The sequence below is a fragment of the Lontra canadensis genome, unplaced genomic scaffold (assembly GCF_010015895.1).
Source record: "Lontra canadensis isolate GAN:19392208 unplaced genomic scaffold, GSC_riverotter_1.0 scaffold23, whole genome shotgun sequence".
NCBI lineage: Eukaryota > Metazoa > Chordata > Mammalia > Carnivora > Mustelidae > Lontra > Lontra canadensis.
The window spans coordinates 11,141,824-11,158,885 of record NW_022631017.1 but is presented as its reverse complement, the minus strand read 5'-3'; the positions used below and the strand labels follow the sequence as shown (position 1 = coordinate 11,158,885).

At 45.5% G+C, this 17,062-nt stretch overlaps 1 protein-coding gene across 1 annotated transcript in view; it reads left to right on the top strand.

Moving 5' to 3' along the window:
- TBC1D22B (TBC1 domain family member 22B) overlaps positions 1 to 17,062 on the top strand; it is a 73,468-nt gene that overhangs the window by 13,668 nt on the left and 42,738 nt on the right. The window contains exons 2-6 of the mRNA XM_032862327.1: positions 1,276 to 1,332; positions 11,523 to 11,830; positions 14,275 to 14,454; positions 14,990 to 15,060; positions 16,454 to 16,582. Of these exons, the coding sequence (XP_032718218.1) occupies positions 1,276 to 1,332; positions 11,523 to 11,830; positions 14,275 to 14,454; positions 14,990 to 15,060; positions 16,454 to 16,582 (745 nt within the window). The remainder of the gene's footprint in view (positions 1 to 1,275; positions 1,333 to 11,522; positions 11,831 to 14,274; positions 14,455 to 14,989; positions 15,061 to 16,453; positions 16,583 to 17,062) is intronic.

The window sequence follows — 17,062 nt, the reverse complement described above, 5'->3', positions numbered from 1 at the left end:
TTGGTGAATAATCACAGAGGGGGCACCCCAGAAGCACACTTGTGTCTGTTCTCAATCACATGTCTCTCCTTCCCTCCAAAATAATCACATCCTTTTATGTTAATTGTTTATTGCTTTATGATGTTACTACTATGGGTGCATCCCTAGATGACAGAAATCCTTTTGCCGGTTTTTGAAGTGTATATAAGTAGAATCATACAGTATTTTCTCTTGTACTATTTGCGTGTTTTGCTCAACATGACATTTGGGAGATTCATGCACATTACGACTTGCAGCCCAACTTCATATGTTTACGCTGCTGTATAATATTTGATGATACGAACATATAATGGTTTATTTTCTCTTGGACACTTGGGTTATTTCTCGCTTTATGACAAAAGGAACTCTGATGCTATAAATAGTTTTACATATGCCTCCTGACACACACATGTATGTATTTCTCTTAAGATACAGATTTGAGGGCAGCCCTCTCAGCCTCCCTCCCTCTTCGGGAGCCTTGCACTATCACTTTACCATCGTTCAATAAACGTTGTTTTGCTGCCCACCAAAAAAAAGGTATAGATTTGAGAATGAAAATACTGGCTTCAGGGCATGCATATTTCATTCTTCCTGGATATGGCCAAACTGTTTTTGGAAGTGAGTTATATCACCTAATACCCCCACCAGCCATGAGTGAGAGTCACTTGGGTCACCCTTCCCTTGGTATCTAGTGTTGCTTCACTGTCTTTTAGTCTGAGTGAGCCTTTGGGGTAGGTGATGCTCCCATGTCACAGATGAGAAAACAGGGTCAAAGTGGTCATGTAATTTAGTGCCAGTTTACAGAGGTGGTGGGTGCTGGAGCTGGCATTCAAACTATGCTCTCCCTAGCTCCAAAGCCTGTTACCTTTCCATGCTGCCTTCTTTACAGATAGAACTTCCAGTGGTCACGTGTGTATGGTGCTGAGGCACCAGCGGAAAATGAACGTTCTCCAGAGAGTTGATGATTGATTTTTTTTTTTTTTTTTTTTAGTTTATTTAGGCAAGAAATCTGTGCATCCAATGTGGGGGTTGAATCACGACCCTGAGATCAAGAGTCGCATGCTTTACTGATGAGCCAGCCAGGTGCACCCTGAGACTCTTTTTTTTTGTAAAGGTTGCTATCCTTTGGCATGGATCTAGTTGTTCTTGGAGGTAACCTGTTTCTCAAAGTCCCTTCCAAATTTGTGACGCAGATGGTATTTACCCAACATGTTTAGCTTCCTGACAACTTGCTGCTTTCTTTTTTCTTGCTTTCAGCATCCAGCCCGTGTATGGAGCACAGCACCCACCTCTGGATCCTCGGCTCACCAAAAAGTAAGTCAAGATATTTTTCCATGCAGGCATATACTTCTTTTAAAACTCCTGAACCTTCCCCTGCTTTTTTGCAATGACAGTTTCTGCTTTGATCTTTTCTAGCTTCTCCCCTGCTCTGTTTCGGATCAGAACAGAAGCAATCTTCTTACCTCTAAAACAATCTATTACTAAGTGGGAAACTAATTCACATCAGAGATTTTGTTTACCTACATTGGAAGCGGGTGTATGGAGGGTTTGGTGTTGGACTCTGTTGTGGTGGAAGGATCTTTATTGATTAAATATGGTCCCCAAATTGGACGATTGATGACCTTCTTCTGGTTTCTGGGGTTCATTGCTTCTGAATATGTGTAGGTCTGCCACCTTTTCTTTACATTTTATGAGAATGAGGGCAAACAGAATATAACTGGAAGGCTGGCATTCTTCAAGTCCTCTTTTTCTCTGACACCCTCAAAGAAACCCAGCCATACAGTAGAGTCAAAAGCTCCCTGGTGGTTATTTTTCTAGTAAAATTCTAATGAATTATTTTCAAACACAATAGAAATGCTGGTTAAATCCAAGATGTGTGGGTGTGTATTCCTACCCCCCAATTATCACTTTATCACTCCTTTCTCTCATGGGCCATCATTCAGCCACAGTGAATTTAAATGAGGAGATGGGTTGTCTTCTCAGATTTTCTAAGAATTTTGGGTTCTATCTCTGAGTATGCTAATCTTAGAGACTTATTTCTAGGAAAGTTTAGTTTGTAGCGAAAGCTGGGTGATTTGAGAGGTATAAGGAGACCTAGGTTTTCATCTTTCTGGGGCCTGTGTGATAATATCTACCCTTTCTCCCTTCCCAGTCAAGGAAGGAGTAAAGATTATATTAAAATACTTTGGGGGTGCCTGAGTGGCTCAGTGGGTTAAGCCTCTGCCTTCGGCTCAGGTCATGGTCTCAGAGTCCTGGGATTGAGCCCTGCAATAGGCTCTCTGCTCAGCGGGGAGCCTGCTTCCCCCTCTCTCTCTGCCTGCCTCTCTGTCTACTTGTAATCTCTCTCTCTGTCAAATGAATAAAAATAAATAAAATACTTTGAATACCCATAAAAATACTGTGTCTGATGTACATTATCAGTATTTTAATATTTAAAAAAGTAACAGCGGAATATGTGGTGAACTTTCTATAATTCTGTCAACTCTTTTTTTAATTTTTTAAAATTTTTATTTAAAAATCTTTATTTTTATTTATTTATTTGACAGAGAGAGAGATCACAAGTAGGCATAGAGGCAGGCAGAGAGAGAGAGGGAAGCAGGCTCCCTGCTGAGCAGAGAGCCTGATGTGGGGCTTGATCCCAGGACCCTGAGATCATGACCTGAACCGAAGGCAGAGGCTTAACCCACTGAGCCACCCAGGTGCCCCCCAAACTCATTCTTTTTGCAATTTAGCCAGTGTGTGGAAGGTACAGTCCTCTGAATTACTGTGGAAGTGTGACTGTTGTTATTTTCTGTAATGCACAGTTTTTATACCAGAAATCACTAGACTATAAGCTCTTTGAGGGCAGGGACTTTGTTTTATTTGCCACTCTGCCGTTAGTACCTAGAACAGCATGTGGCACCGAGTAGGCACTGAGTAAACATTTCTGGAATGAAGGAGTGAAATCACTGCATTTACTTAGTCCATGGGCTTTACTTCAGTGCCTCTAGTTCATACCTTGCTATTCTTGGGGGTGGGGTAGGGGAGCATGTTTTCTGTGACATTCCCATTAAGTAGAATGGATCCTGTTTCTTGGTTTTACCAGTAATAGACTATCTAGTCTGTTGGCCAAAGAAGCAGGTATGACTCAACAGTCTCCCTGCCTCCGCTGCTTCTTGCTCAAGAACCATAATTTTATTCAGCTATTGAGAAACATACTCTACATACGTAGAGTAGGTATCCATATTAGTTGAAGCCTTCTATAATAATTTCTTGGTAATCCCAGTGACTGGCCTACTGTGGGCTCATCTCATTGGTTCTGGCCAGTGAGATATAAAAGAAAGTCTCCTGAAGGAAGGTACTGGGAAGGATTTTCTTGTTTGACCAGAAAGATCATTTTGTGAAGAGAGCCTCTTCTTCTTCTTCTTCTTCTTTTTTTTTTTTTAAGATTTTATTTATTTATTTGACAGAGAGATCACAAGCAGGCAGAGAGGCAGGCAGAGAGAGAGGAGGAAGCAGGCTCCCTGCTGAGCAGAGAGCCTGATGCGGGGCTCGATCCCAGGACCCTGAGATCATGACCTGAGCCGAAGGCAGCGGCTTAACCCACTGAGCCATCCAGGCGTCCCTTCTTCTTTTTTTTTTTAAAGATTTTATTTGTTTATTTGACAGACAGAGATCACAAGTAGACAGAGAGGCAGGCAGAGAGAGAGATTGGGAAGCAGGCTCCCTGCTGAGCAGAGAGCCCGATGCGGGACTCGATCCCAGGACCCTGAGATCATGACCTGAGCCGAAGGCAGCGGCTTAACCCACGGAGCCACCCAGGCGCCCGAGAGCCTCTTCTTATCTCCACTCATGTTTCCTGCTTTCCAGTGTGGTAGTGGGAAAATGAGATGCTGAAAGCTTCAGCAGCTACCTTGTAACCTGAGGGACTGCCAAGAGACCCGCAGAGACACCTGCCCGAGTGTCCTGACATCACGGTCTTGACAATTTCAGCATCGTAGTTGAGTATTCTGTTCCTTGTAGCCAGTTCTGTTCATGTCCAGGATTTGTTGATCGGTAATAGATCCATTCCAGCGTATTTTATAATGGGCTTTGATAAATACATAGCTAACCTAGGAATCAGTCTGTCCTCTCACACATAAGACAGCAGAGTGTACTGTCCTGTTTTATTTTCGTGTCAGAGTCACCACACCGTGTACGCATCTGTTACTGAGTGAGTTTTCCCTGATTCTCTGTTGAGGCCAGGTCTTGAGGAATATTGCCATATCCCAGACTACCAAGACACATTTTCTCCACTTTTGTTTTCCCACCTATTAGTTATATAAAACCACCAGTGTTCTCCCTGATCATTCAACAGAATTGCAATCAGACTTTCAATAGAAGTAATCACTTAGCTCTGTGATTTGGGAGGAATGTAATTGTCACTGAATAAATTGCTTCCCCTTTTCATGCACACGGAGGTCTGTTATTAGTGCTCTGCAACATGGGACAGCATCTAGGTCTGCACAGACCATTTTACAATTCCAGATTGTTACTATAAAACATTTATCGCCCTTATTTTAGTACCTTTGTTGGGACATTTTTATTACTTTCTCCGCTACATGATTATCGTTCCACTTCAGACTGTCATTAATTACTGTGTGGTTAATCCCCATCACAGCGGAAGCCTTTACACTGGCTCTTCAATCACCTAAACTGCACAAGCCGAGTACACCGTTCCTTGTCTGGATATAGTGACTTCAATTTGCCAGATTATTGCCATTAATGATCAGATTGCCTGCAGTAATTTTCACAGCTCAAATAAAACTTAGTCTTACTGCAGAGTGGCCCCATTGGCCACTTGATGGTATGACAAGCTTCTAAATTTATTGTTTTCTGAATTGATGCTAGAATATGATAGGTCCTAGTTCTGAGTTACAAAACTAGTTCACAGGAAGCCATGCTAGTTATTGCTATGACTGGGTTGATTTGTATCTTACTGAATACCCTCCACTTGCTTCACTCCCCTTACCATCGTCAGACATTATTTTTATAAATAAATTCGTATCCTGTTTCTATTAAGCAAGCAACCCTATCAGCAAAACAGTGTAGTATCCATCAAATTACAGAGTGATTGATCCTTTGTTTCCTAACCAGTAGGACCTGCAGCCATTCTTGCTCAAAATATCCTTTGGGGTTTGTGTTCCCACTTAACAAGTTACCATTCACCAAACAACTTAAGTTTCTCTCAGATGTGCTATTTGTTACATTTTTCTGAGTTTCAGGGTCATGTGCCCTTCTTGAGTGTCATTTTCTTCACCACCTTCTAGCTCCATGGTCTTGGGCAATTACGACCTCTCTGATCTTTAGTTTCCCCATCTATAAAATAGAAATAATAAGACTCATGTCAGAGATCTTGTGAGGATTAAATGAGGTCTTTGCGAAAGTACCTTTAATTTTTAATTTTTTTTTAGATTTTATCTTTATATAATCTCTACACCCAACATGGGACTTAAGTTTATGTCCCTGAGATCAAGACTTGCACACTCCACTGACTGAGCCAGCCAGGTGCCCTCAAAAGTGCTTTTTATTTTTTTTAATTTTTAAAAAGATTTTATTTATTTATTTCACAGACAGAGATCACAAGTAGGCAGAGAGGCAGACAGAGAGAGAGGGAAGCAGGCTCCCCGCTGAGCAGAGAGCCTGATGCGGGGCTTGATCCCAGGACCCTGGGATCATGACCCAAAGCCAAAGACAGAGGCTTAACCCACTGAGCCACCCAGGTGCCCCTATTTTTTTTTTTAATTTTCTTTTTTTATATTTTAAAAGATTTTATTTATTTATTTGACAGAGAGATAGGGAGAGAGCACAATAAGCAGAGCAGCAGGCAGAGGGAGAGAGAGAATCAGGCTCTTTGCTGAGCAGGGAACCCCGTGCAGGGCTCGATTCCAGGACCCTGGAATCATGACCTGAGCTGAAGGCAGCTGCTTAACCAACTGAGCCACCCAGGCACCCCTCAAAAGTGCTTTTTGAACGATAATTTGGCATTCAGTTTTAAGGAGGTGTAATGAAGGTCTCTGTGAGAGGCCAACTGGGTTGTAAGTTTAATATAGATCTGTTTAAACAATCTTGGCTAAACTTTGAGCCACCCTAATGGTGCCCTGGATTGGTTATAAATTTTGGGGGACCTTGTTAAAATGAGGCAGCCTCTTATCCAGAGTTACCCTCAGCCAGCATTACCTGGGTTGGTTTTCTGGTTGTGACTCCTGATATCAAAAGGGAAGAGAGAGACTTCTCCAAGGACTGTATTCTTGGATGTGGCTTCTTCCCATTCTGACCACCAACATACTCAGCCTGTTCTGTGCACACAGGAGGTGATTACTACAAGACGAGAACATTGGGACTCTCAGCTGTGCACACTTGGGAAATTAAAGCTGTGGTGTTAATGTGCTCAGTTCCCTTGACAACAACTCTACCCAGGCCACAGAGCTTACTAGACCTCTTTTTCTAGGCGGACTAGTTAAAAAGAGTGTATGCAGCTCCCAGGTCAGGTAGACCTAGATTTGCTTATAACCTCAGTAAGCCACAGTTTCCTTATCTGCAAATGGAAATAGTAATGATAATAATAGTACTTCATAGCCTTACGAATGAGCGTTCATCAGAAAATGGGTGTATATAGTAGCACAGAACCTGGCACCCAGTAAATAGCCAATACATGTTAACTTTTGGGTACGTGTAAATTTATATTATCTCCTCCAGAGAGAACAGAATTAATAAACATGAAAACACTTCAGCCCCATTGTTGCTGGTCTGTAGACTTTTTTGCTTTCTCTCAGTGGCAACCTAGGTACCTTTTCACTTTGACATGCCTCTTTGGTTCTGTGAGTGGTTCTCACCAACCTTCTGTCCTCAGACTCCTACCCCTTTAGGAACCCCCTCCCCCACGAAGGCCTCTTCCTGAGGACAGAGCTGACTTTTTTAACTGGTTGGTTGAGTTTTGGGTTTTGTGGAATAGGTATCCCTAAAATGATTTCTCAAAATGGTCTGCTTGGAATTTCCATTTTTCTGTCACAGGGAATGACATTCTTTCCTCCCTTCTTTGCTCTGTAGTGTGTTGCAGTATGTCCTTCCAATTTCTATTTGCAAAAGTCTTCATCTGAGGAAATTCCAATTCTTAATCTTAATAGTTGACTTATACTGAATCTTCATCTGCTTCAAAAAATATAATGAAGTACTTGAAATGCATAAAAAGGTGTAAAGAAAAATATAACACACCCTTATGTACGCACCACTCAGATGATTTACATTCTTCATTCGTATAGAAAGCCCAACGCTCTACACGGCCATCTCTTGGTGTGGAGTTTTAACCCAGGCCAGAGTGTGTGAGTGCTTCAGCCGGTGTTCATTCAGCATCCAGCCAGTTCTTTTGCCAGAATTAAAATTCAGCTTCTTGATTTAATGGCTTATTTAAAAAATCCTCAAAATATCAAAAGAGTATTTAGGATGGGTGCCTGGCTGGCTCAGTCATTAAAGCATGCAACTCTTGATCTTGGGGTGGTGAGTTCAAGCCCTACGTTGGGCGTGGAGCCTACTTAAAAGGAGGGAGCATCCAAGTGGCTCAGTCAGTTAGACATCTGACTCTTGATTTCAGCTCAGGTCATGATCTCGGGTTTTGGGATCAAGCCCTGTGGCAGGCTCCACATTCAGCAAGGAGTCTGCTTGAGTTCTCTCTTCCCCTCTCCCAGCCTGTGCCCTGCAACAGGCACATGTGCATGCTCTTGCTCTCTCAAAAAAAATAGTAGTTACAAGTATACAGATACAAATAAAATAAAAAAGCAAGAGACAGTATTTAGGAAACAGCCAGGAAAAAACAGTAGTGAACCTTGGTATCCATACCACTCCATATCACTCTGTTGGGTTCATGATGTGCAATCTTGAGGTAAACATTGCCTCCAAAGAGGAAAACAACAATAACCATAGACTCCTATGCAGTTTTTTATTGATGCACATCTGCCTGTTTGTTGTTCTCCTTTTTTAAAGATTTTATTTATTTATTGGACAGAGAGAGTGCATAAGCAGGGGAAGTAGAAGGCAGAGGGAGAGGGAGAAGCAGGTTCCCTGCTGAGCAGGAAGCCTGTCCCGATGGGGACTGCATTCCAGGACCCTGGGATCATAAGCTGACCCAAAGGCAGATGCTTAACCAACTGAGCCAGCCAGGCGACCCCTGCCTATTTGTTCTTGACAGGGGACCTTCTGGGGTGTGTACTGCAGGCAGTGGGTCCTGCATCCCCCTCGACAAAGGAGAAGCGGGCATGGTGACAAGTCCTTAACATATAGCTTCACCAGGTCTGCAGAGGAGTAATTTGCCTTTTCTGGCTCACGGATGGATTTTTGACAGTATATATTCACAATGTGTTGCTTCTGTTTTATTTTCTTTGATTTGAGCTCTTGTTAATTTCTGATTGTCCATTCAGTAAGTTTATAAGTACCCTTACTTTAGGGATTGCTGAAAGCCAACAATCTTATCCACTGATAAATAAAAATATTATGCTCACTGTAGGAAACATGAATAATTCAGAGGCCTATAAAAATGAAATCAGATATCACCTATAATTCCACAGCCTAGTGATAAGCACTGTTAACGTTTTGATCTATTATCTTACTGGTCTTTTCTATGCAGGTACTTTTTTCTTAATACAGAGATTATAAAAATATTTTTTGGTTCCAATTTTCACTTTATTGAGATCATTTTCTAGTGTTATTAAATATCCTGTAAGATGTGCTTTTCAGGGGCATTATAACATTTCATCTGGTGGCTGAACTGTGATTTATTTCATCATTTCCAATTTCTAGATGTTTATGTTGTTTTCAGTCTTTAACCAAAATAAGTAACACCATGATAAACTGCTTTAAAGCCTCTTTGACCCTCTGGTTATTTGTTAGTATCAGAGATTACAAACCGTTTTAGGGCTTATGGTATGGTATATTGCCACGTTGTTTTCCAAAAGGCTGTACAGTATACCCCCCCACCCAATCTGGCAGTATCAGATGGTCAACACTGAGGAGAACTGCTCTTTAGAGCTTTGCTAACTGAGCAGGTGGAAAATGGTATTTTGTTTCCGGGGTGCCTGGGTGGCTCAGTGGGTTAAGCCTCTGCCTTCGGCTTAGGTCATGATCTCAGGGTTCTGGGATTGAGCCCCACATCGGGCTCTCTTCTCAGCAGGGAGCCTGCTCCACTCCCACCACCCCCGGCCTGCCTCTCTGCCTACTTGTGATCTCTGTCTGTCAAATAAATAAATAAATAATCTTAAAAAAAAAAAAAAAAAGAAAATGGTATTTTGTTTCCATCACATTTAAACTGCTACATCTTGTAATCTAGTTTTCTCTCCTGTATTTTGTGTGATGTCTTTTCTTCCTTTACTCTATGTGAGACCGGTGTTTGAAAATAATGCCTCAGTAAAATCTTACTCCTTTTCTGATGCTAATAATAGGGACATTTGATGAGCTGTATGAGTTATCAGACTGTATTCATCAATATCAATAACCATTATCTTTCAGAATAAGCCTTGGACTCCTCTAGTGAGATGAGATGGTTTATTAGGCCCCCCATCTCTGCCCAAGAGGAAGCTCCTGGAAATGGGGGAACTTCTGCTCTTCTGGCAGAGCTTTGTTTCCCTGCTAAAGTCACTGTGCGTTGCTGGAGGAAACAGAGGCATTTAATGATGTCTTTACTCCAGTGCATTCCAGTCCCCAGGTGTAAACTTATACGAGGTTTGGGATTCAAGAGATGTTAGACAAGACTGAGTTAGAAATGTCCCAACCAGCATCCAACTCTTGGTTTTAGGTAGTGATCTCAGGGTCAGGAGATCAAGCCCTGAGTTGGGCTCTGGGTCAACATGGAGTCTGCTTAAGATTCTCTCTCCCTCTCCCTCTACCCCTCCCCCTACATGCGCCTATGTGCACGTGCACACTCTTTCTCTCTAAAATAAATAAATCTTTTAAAAGAAGAAGAAATGTCCCAGCCATTTAGTCCCCTGGATCGAGAATAAGAGCCTGCAGATGTTAATGGGGAGACATAAAGAGGAAAAGGTCAGGAAAGTAGTAACGGTCTGAGTAACTCTTAAAACTAGGCTCTCTTTCATCAGTGAGCTAATGTGGTATTTCCCAAACTTTAGTTATGCACCATATTTATAGTTTTTCTGCCACAGTCTGTACTGTTATTTACCAAATGGATTTAAAAGAATGAACTCTTTAAAAAACTCAATTAGATTTATATTTCATTATTTTTTTAAGGATTTTATCTTTTAAGTAACCACTACACCCAGTGTGGGGCTTGAACTCACAACCCAGAGATGAAGAGTCACATGACTCACTAAATGTGTCAGCCAGGTGTCCCAGATTTGTATTTTAAAGTAAACCCTATCACTTCTATAAATTAGAATTAGAGAGCCAGTTATCACTTGCCAAAAATGGAAAGTAACTTTAGAAAAATAAACACCGTAAAAAACAAAACAATCTTTTTTTTTTTTTTTTTTTTTTTTTTTTTTTTAGTCAGAGAGAGAACACAAGCAGGGGGAGCAGCAGGCAGAGGGGGAAGCAGGCTCCCTGCTGAGCAAGGAGCCTGATGCAGGACTTGATCCCAGGACCCTGGGATTGTGACCTGAGCTAAAGGTAGACCCTTAACCGACTGAGCCACCCAGCCACCCCCAAAACAATTTTATTAATAAAATTCTAAGCTATCTGAGGTTGCTTACAAATGTGGACCCTGAGGCTGCCGTCTCTTTGTTAAAAAATAGTCTTCAAGACCGAGTAGCCCCAAGTGAGACCATCTCCTCTAGGCTAGCAGAAGGGCTTTAACAGAATAAAAAAGGAACAGCTCGTTCATTCTGGAGCTCAGTGTTTAGTGTTGCATATGGACCTACCTAAAATTATCTCTGGTTCTGCCAGTGGTTTCTTTTCTACTCTAAGCAATAGTTCAGGTTATGTTGCCATAAGAGATTAACTCTGGAATCTCAGTGGATTGACACAACAAAGGTTTCTTCCTTGCTCATGCTAAGTGTTTCAAGTGGAGTTGAGTGAGAGAGGGGGGCAGGCCCTGTTCCTTGCAGCCACTCTGTTTCCCAGGTGAGGGAGGCACCACCCTCTGCCCCCCACCTCCAGCCGGTCACCACGGTAGAAGAAAGCTTACAGAGAGAACTCACACTTTTCTCGTCTGCTTCGGCTTGGCAGGGATTACCTCACTTCTCACCTCAGCGCTTTGGCTGGAACTAGTCATCTGGCCTCCCCTCAGTTGGAGGGAGCTGGCAATCGTAGGGGAGCACATGGGATATTTGGTGAGCATTGCATCTTGGCTGCATCTGCCTCTGGAGCATAGTGCTGGTCCAGACTTATCTAGGTGAGGAGTGGATGCGAGTGTTATTTTGTTTGAGAAAGGAAAAGACTGTGTACGAGGTAGTTTGTTATACTGTTAATATTAAGCAAGTGAAGGTGGTCACATGTGTCCTGTGTCCGATCATTCCTTGGTGACGATGTCTCCTTTCTTAAAGCTTCATCAAAGAACGCTCCAAAGTCAACGCAGTTCCGTTGAAGAATAAGAAGGCCTCCAGCTTCCATGAGTTTGCCCGGAACACCAGTGATGCTTGGGACATTGGCGATGACGAGGAAGAGGACTTTTCCTCCCCTTCTTTCCAAACTCTAAACTCGAAAGTTGCTCTGGCAACCGCAGCCCAAGTCCTGGAAAACCACAGCAAGCTGAGGGTGAAGCCGGAGCGCTCCCAGTCAACAACATCCGATGTTCCTGCCAGCTACAAAGTCATCAAGTCCAGCAGTGACGCTCAGCTGTCCAGAAATTCCAGTAAGTCCATCCTGCTCCCTCCAGAGCTTCAGCCTTTTTAGCAGAATGCCTTTGAAATAAACAGATTTTCTTTAGGGCATCACTCAGATCTTTCATTGGCTGATAATCGTGAGAGCTTGAGCTCCTTAGACATCAGTGACCTAAGGGGTCATAGGCTGTACTTGCTTCTCCCACCTTGATGGCTCCCTGGGGCTTCAGTTCCCGACTCTCGGAGTTGCCTGGCATTCTCTTCTTCTTTCCCAAACTTCTGCGGTTTGGTTGCTTCACATTGTGGTCAGGCTTAAGAATAAGCGAACATATGTAAAACTGCCGTTGGCTGCAGATGTTTGGCACTGTTGGTTGGCCTCCTCAGCCCTGGGAGCAGTCACTAGCATAGGGCTGACATTTCCCTGTTCCAAGGGATGGAGCAAGGTGGGCCTGAAGGCTCTGGGTCACAGCTCGCTGCCCATCAGGTTGGGTGGGGTGGGAGGAGACACCCCTCCTGTTTCTTTTTTTCAGCAACTGTTCAAGGTGATGGTGGCTTTATCCAATGTTTGGGGACTGTCACTGTACTCCTTTAAGCATCCATGGCTGTATGTAATGTTGCCCTAAGGGGTTTTGTGGAAGCCAGTCATTCTGAGCTTGGAGAGGGAAGTGTCATCATTCCAGTGAAAGTTAGAACAGCTGGCGGGTAAAGGGTGAAAAGGAAGCAGAGGAACGGCAGAGCCCTGGAGTGTGTCTGAATTGTGTTCTAAGGGAACAACTTCTGCAGTTTCAAATAAGCACGTGGTCATGAAATTAAGCCGTAATGCCTTTAAAATTATTCCACAGCCACTTTCCATCAGTGACCCGGGCCCCAGGTTGAACCTTCAGGGCCATGCCCACATGGGTGTTCGCGGTTAGCTGATGGAGGCCCATAGCTGTAGGCTCTTGGAAGTGTCTTTGTGCTGTGACTGAGGGTCTCCAAGGGTCCCAGTGTGAGGAAGGCCCTGCCACAGCCTCCAGTGAAGGTACTGCGCATGTGCAGCCGGGACCGTCCAGAACATTCCTTTTATGGTCCCTCCTGTGAGCCTCATCCATTAGTCTGATACCAGAGGGACACCTAGGTGGCTCAATCGACTAAGCAGTTTCCTTCACCTCAGATCTCGATCCCAGGGGCCCGATCAAGTCCCGCATCAGGCTCCCTGCTCTGTGGGGATCCTGCTGCTTTCTCTCCCTCTGCCTGCTGCTCCCTCTGCTTGTCTTCTCTCTGTCAAATAAATACATAAAAATCTTTAAAAAAAAATCTGTGCTATCAGAAGTGCGCATTGCTCTCAGCTCTGCAGTGTGCGGTGCACGTTTTCTAGGTCCCATGTGACACGAGGCACCCCAGCCGGATACCCTGTGGCAGGCATATCTGTCAACCCTCTAGTTGTGTGTGTTCCTCATTTAATTCTTGTTGTGGCTACTGCTTTTTAGGGCCCAGACAGTTAAAGAATATGGAACAGCCACGGAAGGACAGTCAGAATTTAAAACAAAAACACTGAGTTTTCTTTGGGGTAGTAAAATAAATAAGGGTTTTTGGAGGCACACAGACCTAAAGTGGCATCTCAGGTCTTCTCACTAGCAAATCACCATTCACCCCTCTGAGTTGTAGTTTCTTCCTCCATAAAGGAGTGCCAGTTCTCTACCGTGTGTTGTGAGAATCCAAGAGAGCCCAGGTAAATGTGACCCGCCTGATGTCTTATACATAGTGAGGACTCAGTCAGTGTCAGTCCTGTACCACTAGGTTAGAAATGTCTAGAAGCAGACGTATGGTTCTACTCGAGTCTGTGCTCCTGTTCCTTCAGTCACATCCCAGCAGGCTTAAAACCTGGTTCCTCTGGGTGGGAAATGTGGGAGCACAGAGGAACTTTAGCCTCCCGAGACAGAATTGCCTTGGGACAGAGCTTCTCACCTGGTGTTCGGGGCACGTGGGTGGGCTGAGAACAGTTTAGAGTTGTGCCACCCCTCCTGTTCCTCTCAGCCCTTGGGGCTCCCACGTGGGGGTTGGGGTTTCAGGCCAGCAGCCACCTGTTTTTATCACACACGCTTTCCCGTGTCATCATTTCTCATGTGCTCTGTGATGTGGAAAGGGAAGGCAAACATGGCCTCAGGCTGTGTTCCCCCCAAACGCAACATTAGTCATGAAGGAACATTCTAAGTTGAGGTAGAAAGAAAACACTTGCTTGCCCTCTAGAGTGGCCACAAAAGTGCTCAGAGTTGCTCTGGCATCCAGAGTCTCTGACAGCATGGAAGGCGCCTCGTTAGGGGGTGATTGACAACCCAGCCCATCCTCCCTCTTTTGGGAGTCCGGCCGCCCCTCAGCAGGCACCTTCGGGCGGCACAGACACGGTTTTGGCAGAGGGCCTGGTGCCAAGCCGCCAGCGTAAGGCTCGTCCGTGTCCATCCTCACATGCCACCCGGTCTCTCTCTCCCTATCGCAGGTGATACATGCCTGAGGAGCCCACTGCACAAACAGCAGTCCCTCCCTCTCCGACCCATCATTCCCCTGGTTGCCCGCATCTCGGACCAGAACGCATCTGGGGCACCCCCGATGACTGTTCGGGAGAAAACCCGCCTAGAAAAATTTCGGCAGCTTCTCTCCAGCCACAACACTGACTTAGGTGAGTCCCTGGGCACCCCCTGGGTGAGGTAGGAGCTCCTGGTGACTGGAACTCTCCCAGAGAGACCTGGAAGCTATTGCTCTTTATTCTTCCTTCTTTTACTTTTCCAGCATCTCCTGATCTGGTGCCCATTGCAGTGACATGCAGGTATTAAGTCAGAAGTATGTTCCTAGGAATTAGGGACCAAATTAGGTGGGACTGGATTCTGTGGCCCGTAGACCATAGTGCAACTCTCCTGGCTTTGGTCTCCCCTTCCTCAAGGCGATTTGGACTGAAATCCACACTCACTGGGCTTCCTTTTCCCCTCTAAGTCTGACCTCCGAGCTGACCGCTTCACCACTGCGGAGCCGTGTCTTGGCCACTGTGCTGCTCAGGGCTGCTGTTGGGGGCTTTTTCCCTGTGCTTGTCAGTAGCCGCTGGTGCTGGTGGCGGCGGTCTTTCTGGAATGGTGGGCGGAGTCAGGCAGTGCCGGCTGAGGTTCGTTTTAGGGCCCTGTGGGAAGAGCACATCCAACACAGCTGTTCTCTGTTTGCAGATGAACTGAGGAAGTATAGCTGGCCAGGGGTTCCCAGGGAGGTTCGACCTGTAACCTGGAGACTCCTGTCGGTGAGTTCTACCCACTGTGTAGAGAAGCGTGAGCCTCACACAGCCCTTCTTACCTGCTGAGGTTAGTCTGGACACATTCATCTTACTGCATAGACTCCTCCGGTCCCACTGGGTACGGCAGATCTGTGGGACTGTCATCTTTTTTCTGTGCGTGGAGAAACGCACTCTCGCAAGCTTATTCACACACGTATAAAAGAGCACAGCTTTTCCCTGTAGTCACAATCTCACGTTCTCAACACCAGGGAGAAAGAGTGTAGTGACCTGGGGATCCCAGCACGTGTTTGGGCCAGCTCCCATGTTCCCTGGAGTTCCCTGCTCTTCCAGCAGGGATAACCGGAGCAGTGGAGAGCTGCTCTGCAGTCATGGGGTTGAGAAGTGGACCTCCCGCAGAAGCCTGCACTAGTCCCGCTTTTACTAAGGACAGAGCACTGGGCCAGCCCCTGGGGTAGGGACGCTAGGATTTCCTGAGCCGGTCACATTTGCTCATTCATTAGTCAGGAATGGTTAAGGGCCTGCTGTTTGCCAGGCGTGGTGCCAGCTGCTGTGTGGATACAAGGACATGAATAGAACACTGTCCCTGCTCTCCAGTCATTGGCCATGGGATGTAGGACCTAAATGTCCTCGAGAGGAAGGGCCACTCTCCTGAGCCCTGCCCCCTCCCGCTCCTGTAGCCGTTACCACTGCCTGGGCCACCTCCAGGAGGGGCAGATGCTATGAAGAGGAGGTTTGGTGAGAACAGAAGGGGAGCAGGAGATGCAAGAATGGAGAGTGGGGTCTAGACCGGGATGAGGAGGGAAGTTGGCCCAGAGCTTTGGCGAGGCAGGAGGCCGCTGCTAGGAGCTCTGTGTCTGTGGGTTGTCACTGCTATGTCACAGATTCCGTTCAGCTTCCTTAGCTGTGAATTCTGACTGTTATCATGAAAAAGGTTATGTGACCGGCACAGATGTCCACGGCATGCTACCAAGGTGCGTCACAGAGGGGGCCGTATTGCTGGGATTCTCGGACCTGTTACCTTGCACACATGCAGCCCTCAGAGGCCCCAATTTGGGTCCAGTTCCCTCCTGTTGACCTTACATCCATTGTTCAGCTGCGCCAACTCCGGGAGCTCTCGAGTACTCGCCAGCAGACTGCGCTGCACACATGGCGCAGGGCCATGGGGGTAACTAGCCCTGGGAAGGCTGGCCTTGCTTCATCTGCCCACATGCGGGGCTCGTTGAAGGAGGAGAGAGCAAGCACTGAGTGGCCAGACCCAGGAAGGGAGGACTCTTGACCTCTTGGCAGTTGTCCTTCCATTCCTTCGACAGTTTCCAAGCCACTCCTCAGGCTAAGATAAAAAATTAAAGATTCATGCAACCAGCGTGTGTCCCCATCTGACCAGCAATCCTGTCTGTAGGGCTATCTCCCCGCAAACACCGAGAGGAGGAAGCTGACCCTGCAGCGGAAGCGGGAGGAATATTTTGGCTTCATTGAGCAGTATTATGACTCTCGAAATGAGGAACATCACCAGGATACCTACCGACAGGTACAGTCATCACCTTTTTTGGTTACGAGTCATAATTTTCAGGTGTGTCTCCTAGGAGTACTGTTGGAGTGCGGGATTTCCAAGTCTGCAGGCTCTGGTGTGCTCATTAGAAATTAGCTTTATTCCCAGAGCTGCTTCCCCTCTTTCTAATGAGTAGCTCTGATTTTAGCCATTTTGAATAGATTTTTCTTTTTTTGGCACTAATCACTGGCAGTGCTTCTCAAACTTTATTGTGCATACAAATCACCTAGGACCTTGATAAAAACCCACCCAAGGATCATGGTAAAACACAGATTCTGATTCACTGGGTCTAGGGTGCGACCTTCACTGTGAACAAACTCTCAGATGCTGCCAAGGCGGTTGGTCCTCAGATCGCAGATAGTAAGGGTCTTGGGGCGCAGAGTGGAAGATGAGCTCGCTCGGGAGTAGTCCAGGCCCTCTGGACTGTGTGACATCAGTATGTCCTTCTGGCAGCGGTGG